This window comes from Neolamprologus brichardi, chromosome 23 (genome assembly GCF_056152115.1).
Source record: "Neolamprologus brichardi isolate AB-2024 chromosome 23, ASM5615211v1, whole genome shotgun sequence".
NCBI classification, from domain to species: domain Eukaryota; kingdom Metazoa; phylum Chordata; class Actinopteri; order Cichliformes; family Cichlidae; genus Neolamprologus; species Neolamprologus brichardi.
The window spans coordinates 2,160,667-2,167,620 of record NC_142125.1 but is presented as its reverse complement, the minus strand read 5'-3'; the positions used below and the strand labels follow the sequence as shown (position 1 = coordinate 2,167,620).

Genomic DNA, 6,954 nt, shown 5'->3' with positions numbered 1-6,954 from the left:
TTTATCAAAAATGCCAAGATTACGAGCGCAGATTAACGTCCTGTGTCTTTAAAATGGAGTTGTCATCACATCTTGCTTGCAGTCAGTGCAATTCAATTCAATTCAATTTTATTTATATAGCGCCAAATCACAACAAAAGTCGCCTCAAGGCGCTTCATAGATGCAGAGAAAAGCCCAACAATCATATGACCCCCTATGAGCAGCACTTTGGCGACAGTGGGAAGAAAAAACTCCCTTTTAACAGGAAGAAACCTCCGGCAGAACCAGGCTCAGGGAGGGGCGGGGCCATCTGCTGCAACCGGTTGGGGTGAGAGTGCACAGACCTCACCAGACCAGTGGTGGCTTCGCTAATCGGTGCTTTCAGTAAAGCTAGAGGGTGCTGTAGTCAACAGGTAGCAGAACAACAAGAGGAAGTCCAGAGGGAGCCTTTGACTCGAAGGAAACTGCAGCTCCGGCTCAACGGCTGTGCATGAAAGATGAGGGACAACTCGTTTCAGCTGTTGACATCAGTGGGTTTGGGACCAGCTCAGTTCTGTTACAGTTTGTTCCATGTAGCAGAAATAACAGTTTAAAAGGTGCACGTAGGAGGAAATATTTTACATTTTCTTTGAACTGTGTAACTGTGGTTCGCAGTGGGATTGCCGTCAGTCTACACCACAGGTGTCGAACTCCAGGCCTCGAGGGCCAGTGTCCTGCAGGTTTTAGACGTGTCCTTGATCCAACACAGCTGATTTAAATGGCTAAATGACCTCCTCAACATGTCTTGAAGTTCTCCAGAGGCTGCTAATGAACTGATCACTTGATTCAGGTGTGTTGACCCAGAGTGAGATCTAAAACCTGCAGGACACCGGCCCTCGAGGCCTGGAGTTCGACACCCCTGTATGACAACAAATCTTTACTCTGCATAAAACCATCACAGCTAAAGAAACACTTGAAGAGCAGCTGAGATTGTGGAGGCCTCAAAGATGCACTGAGTTATTTGAACGATGTAACCTTAAAGGTTATCAGGTGATTTCTAAAGTTATGTCAGTAGCTTTACGTCGCATCGTGAATGTTTATCCTTTGGATTAATCCGTGACTGTCAGTACAGTAAGAGCACATTTAAGCTGCAAACAGCCACCTTCACACCATTTACCACCACATAAGAATTTACCTTCAACAGTTTTCAACCCGCCACTTACCCTTTGCTGGGAGATCGTCAAGCTTCGTTTCACGGCGTAATGGTGAGTGGCTCCAAAGGGTCTTTATAGTTTCGTTTTAGACGTCTGTGTTTATTTTAGCCGGGATCTATTCATTGCCACCTGCTGGAGGCGGTCGGAGCCACTGAAAGCTCCGGGAGTTGCCAAGTACAGCTTTTCCCTAAACGTGGAGGACGAGCACACTTTGCTTTTGACATCAAACTGCTGTTACAATCACATGATGACTCCTTTTTGTTGCACTTCAATCTTGTAAGTGTTTTTACTTGCAGCTTAAGAATTTTAAGACAAGTAAAGGCCAGAAGAGCAGCAGTTGGAATCTACAAACGCTTGATGAAACGTTTTTATTCTATTGAATGTCCTTCACTTTCCTTGAATGATGCATCTGTTATCTTAATATAAGACTCACTTGAGCATGATTGTTTTTTCCCTCCATGTCTTTATGTTGCCCTCTAGTGGGCTTCATAAAGACATTCATGGCTTTGACACATGCTGCACATCCATGGTTTGGTTAAACTTTATGATTCAGACCTGAATCCTGACAAACGTTCATCGTTGGGAGGATCCTACAGTGTTGTGGTTCCTGTCTAACAATGGGAAATGGGGCTAAGCTGCTGCTGGCTAGCCTCCACAGGATGTGGCCTGACTGGGCAGCAGCCAAACCTACCCTCCAACTTCAGTCACACAAGAAGTGTTATGAAAGCTGCAGCCTTTGTTCAAAACATATCTGTGTCACATACTTGTAAAAACAGGATTTTAACTAAAACCTTATTTTATTTCAACAAGTTTTGCTTTTATTATTGCCACAAGGCTCGCATTAGCACTGGTGTTTATGAGACAACACAAAAAGTATTCTGGCAAGTAAATGAAGCACTGATGTACAACAAAAACATGAAAGAAGTCAGTTTAAATGCTCGGATTGAAATTAAAATCAGATTGTTTTCTTCAAATACTTGAAAGCTATTTGACCAACTACACCAAGATAAGAACCCTCATTAGATTAAATTATGTAACATGGACACTGGGTGCCAAAATCATCTGATGTGCAGATAACACAGATGTTAAGGAATCTGAACTTTACAATCCACACACAGTGCAGAAGGTTTATCATTTCCAGACCAGACAGCAAACAACAGGCAGATTCTCATGTGGAAGAAACCTGCTCTTTGTTGGTATTTTTGTAATAATGGAGAACTCGAGCTTTGCAACAATCATTCTCTTTTAATGGGTCAAGCGTGAGTCACAGTGACAACAAACACAAAGAAGCATACGGTGCTGCTGCATGTCTGCTTTTATAGACAAAGTGAGTCTTCTTATGTTGGTGACTTCACATCCAAGAATATTCAAATCAATAAGTGTCCAATAATAAATTAACCTACGTAGTTCAAAGACTTCCAGCTGGAAGAGGTTTTGACTGTCATTGTCATGTAAATAGTAGCCAGCTGTTGAAACTGTGGAGAATTCATAAGTGTGCACTTGATAACTGACACTGAAAATGGGAAAACTTTCAGTGCCTTAAATCTTCGGGGATTTTAACTGAAGAAGCCAGGCAACATAAGCAAAACACATATGGAAGCAAACGACATCTGCTGTCTAGTCTGTGATACAACGAACATGACGTGACCGAGGTCGGCCGTCTCCCTGCGTTTCAATGCATCTGGCTCCAGAGACCAGAGGTTTAATCTGTCGCCGTCACTAAGAAACACAGAGAGGAGGTCGCAAGCTCAGAGGCTGACATTACAGTTACAATGCAGACAAACCTGCGCCGCAACCAAAAAGAGAATATGGACAAAAAACACATGCATGCTCACACAAATTACATCTCCTGTATGCGCCGTTTTATCACAGCCGCTGAGTGGACTGTCTCCCTGCGTCTGAATGCATCTGGCTCCAGAGTCCAAAGGTTTAATCTGCAGCCGTCATTAATAAACACTGAGAGGAGAGTTCAAGCTCAGAGGCTGACATCTTCTTTAAGACTGATTGTAAAATCCTTCCACTATATAAGTAATGTATACTGGTTAGAATGTAGATAAAACCCCTTAATAAGAAGAAACCTTTATAAGCGCAGAGTTTCTTATTTTATCTTCTCCAAGAAGGATCGCACCTCTGCTGGGTTGTAGCCCCAAGGCCCTTTCCCTCCCTGAGGAACATAGTAACAAATGTTAAAAGCATAATTAATTACACTTTATTATAAAGATACTAATTTAATTCAAACGAGAGGACAACAAACAGGTTTTTGTCATCTAAACTACATATCTGGTCCGGCTGCCGTGAGCCTGGTTCAGTGCCACTATGCTTCTTTAACTCCTGCACCACACGCGATAGTGTGTGTTGAGATAGTGCAGATTGCACTCACGCCCATAATGCTGGTATGGCTTCAAATTGCGTGAGAAGCAGTGAAAGAATTTGCCCTTGTTGCTCTCTAAAAACAACTCATCAATTAGCAGCTTGGAAAGAAACTATTTGAGAAATTGCCGGTTTTGCACCTGTCTTACCTTGTAGAGCACTTTCCCAGCCTGCAGAACGTAAAGCCTCTCAGGCAGAGCTCCGTACTTTATGGTGGTGACATCCGTCATTTCATCCACAACCACAGGACACAGGGGTTCACTCTGAACCAGGACCTGTGCCGCAGACAGCCTGTCCTCCAGGCTCTGGTGCTGGTTGATGTCATAGTTGTTCTTAAAGGCCCAGCCATCTGCAAGTGAAACCGAGAGTGCGTTTTCACATGAAACAGAAAGCATATAAGTAGTTCGTGTGTTCATAGAGATAATGAATGCTATAACTGGGTTACAAACGTCCAATAGCCAATCACAGATCTGCATCTCCTGAGTTTAGCTTCAAGCTGATGAAACGAAACATTCATCAGCAGAATTCAGATCTTAAAGAAACAAAAAAAACTTCACTTTCTTGCTTGGTGATATTTTGGCCACATGTCTCCAGCCACAAATTTCCGGTTCTGCAAACAGCTTGTACTCACCTGTTGAATGAGCCTCTGCGATGTAGATCACAAGGAAGTCGGCTACATCGCTGAAGTCCTTGACGAGTTGCTTGAACTCATCAAGTTTATACATAAACGGGGGTCAGGTGCAACTTCCAAAACTCAGCACAAGCGCTCTGTTGCCTGCAGAGAAACGGCAATGTTGGCGCAAAGAAGCGTCGCATAAAAGCAGACGAGTCTGGGTTTCTTTAACGCACCTTTTAGATACTTGGAGATGCTGGTTTTCTCGCGGTCCATAGTGACCACAGGTGAGTCTGGAGCTTCTCCGCCCACAAACGCCTCTTCTCCGAGAGACAGCCACATGTGAAAAGAAGCAGTTTTAATAAATGCCAAGGACATAAATGTCAGACCCCAATCCTCATAGTTAAACCTGGGATTCTGGGTCATGGTGATCTTTTCACCCATGCGAAGTATGAACTTCTTCGCAAGGCTTGGTGAGAAAAACTGCAATATCGCCAGCATGAGAAACAGTCCCAACATGTAGCAAAACATACATGCTGTCGACAAATAAAGCAGAACTTTTTGCAGAAACATGGCAGCAGCTTGCCGGTGGTACGTCCCGTGTTTCAAGGCGTCTCCAGCGGAACTCTTCGTATCGCTCGTTTAAAATTGTTGCTCAGGCTCCCTCCCACTGTGCTGCCTTCACGGTCTTTCGTGTAAGATCGTTTATTTTACTAACAGAAGAAAAATAAATTATATATACGCGACGATAACAGTTGTTATTCTGCGCTTTAATACGCTTTCTGTTGATTACATATTAATATCCGCGTTTTCATCTTGCTAAGCATCCCATAGCGTAGTTGGGAGCTAATTTTCTTCAATATTTCCCACTATGAAGAAACATCAAATCAAAGTCAAATCAAAAAAGTAGAAGATATAAATGAGTACGACTGTCTTAAAATTAGCCGAGGTCCTGCTAGTAAGTGGTTGCTTGGCAACATGACCGTTGGCGCGTAAGAGGAGTTCACGGACAAACTGATATTTGGTTTATTATAGTAAGATTAACTTTAATTATAATTGTAGGTCATCGAGACATAAAATCAACATTTCATTTCATAATACAAAAGTTTGCTCCAAAACGATGCTTTGAAAAGTTTCTGCCCGGTAGCAGGAAACACTGATGATTTTTTTAGCTTAATGTTTATTTTATCGCTAATGACGTCTAGTAATCACCTCACATTTTCAGTGGGACGAAGGAAGTGCAGTTTTTACCTGGCTACATGAACACACTCACAGGTGGTGGTTGTAGTTTGTTTTAAAAGCCAGCTGTCAAAAAGGTTACATGGCAAATTCTTTCCAGTTTCTCCATGAATGAGCTCTCAGATGACAGACTACCTTTTATTTACACAAACATGTTGAGCTGTTGTAATTGAGCAAAAAACAAAAAAACAAAACAAAAGAAATATTTAGAGTGGCACAAATAATATATGTGGCATCTTATTGAATGCAAACAGCTGATTTTATGTAAATAGTTTGAAATGGTTATTTTTAAAAAAGGGTGAAAGGTAAATGGCTGCAAATAACTTTGTTGTTTGCAACACTTGTACATAGGATTTTAAAATTGACAATTTATATTTGCATTTAAAGTTATGAAATATGATTCGATAAACATGTTTGTGGTTGTTACAGTAAAAAGATATAACCTTTTCTACTCCGATTTTGTGTTTTTTGTCTGATTTTAGATCAATTGTGTTAATACAGTCTGTCAAAATGAAAACATAACTGTAAATTCAGACACATGAGGTTGTGCTGAAAAGGATGAGACCAAACAAGGCAAATAAATCATTTTTAAAGGTGAAATGTGGAGGGAAAATCAAAAGTAGTCAAAAATGGCCAATTATACCCTGAACCCCAGAGGGTTAAACTTTTTTTAAGTAACACAATAGTTACTTTTCAAGTAATGAATTACTTTTAGAATATTGTAACTCTGTTACTAACTCGGTTACTTTTTTGAAGAAGTAACTACTAACTATAATTACTTACTTTTTCAAAGTAACTTGCCCAACACTGATTATAATGCAGCTGGCTTTCTTTTGGAGCTGGCTGGTGTGAATATAACCGAGGGAGGGTAGAGATGCACCAGTGACACACTTGGCTGCCTTCACCACCCGTATCTGATCTTCTTTTGTTTCTTCTGTGCAGCTGGTGAGCCACATTGTGCAGCAGTAGGTCAAATACTCTCTACTGTTGACCAGTAGAAGTTGGGCACACTGGTAAATAGTTTTTACACTGTTTTTTTAGGTCAATGAGAACCCTGTAATATAAAGTTTTCAGATAAAATATAAAGGCTACCTTCCAGTGTTAAAACTTCTACATTTGCAAACAAAAAAGCTGGGATGCTGTGTAAAATGTTGATTAGAACAGAATGCAACTGTTTCCATATTCTATTCACAATATACAGAAAACTGAGGAAATGTAACATTTTAAGGAAAAGTAAGGGAGGTAGTTTTGAATTTGCAAAAATAAAAATGGTCTTAAAAAGAGTTGTGTTTATGTCTGTGTATTGTGTAACTGAACTATGCACGGTCTTTCTTAAAAAAGAAGCCATCTGGATGGGAGCATATTTTGCTCTAAAGCCTATATGTAGCTTTTAGCATTGATGGTGCCTTTCCATGTGTGCAAGCTACTAGCTCCATAGGCACTAATGCACCCTCATACCACGAGAGATGTAGGCTTTTGACCTGAGTCTTGATAACAAAATTTGTTAGTGAACTGTGTTGAGAAACAGCAGTTTCTAAAAGTGTTGCTGAACCCGTGACG

The 6,954-nt window shown here is 41.0% G+C and overlaps 1 protein-coding gene across 2 annotated transcripts; it reads right to left on the bottom strand.

The window, feature by feature from the left end:
• Nucleotides 1–2,397: 2,397 nt before the first annotated feature.
• On the bottom strand, nucleotides 2,398–5,119 carry dio1 (iodothyronine deiodinase 1). 2 transcript variants are annotated; one of them, XM_087836377.1, is made up of 5 exons: nucleotides 4,689–5,119; nucleotides 4,392–4,475; nucleotides 4,174–4,317; nucleotides 3,692–3,891; nucleotides 2,398–3,336 (listed from the first exon to the last, which is right to left on the bottom strand). In XM_087836377.1, exons 2-5 carry the CDS (start codon nucleotides 4,429–4,431, stop codon nucleotides 3,271–3,273), a joined length of 450 nt encoding a protein of 149 aa, XP_087692503.1. In that variant the 5' UTR covers nucleotides 4,432–4,475; nucleotides 4,689–5,119; the 3' UTR covers nucleotides 2,398–3,270. The 2 variants fall into 2 exon arrangements, with proteins under 2 accessions (XP_087692503.1, XP_087692502.1); XM_087836376.1 differs by having other exon boundaries at nucleotides 4,392–5,119.
• Nucleotides 5,120–6,954: the final 1,835 nt, after the last annotated feature.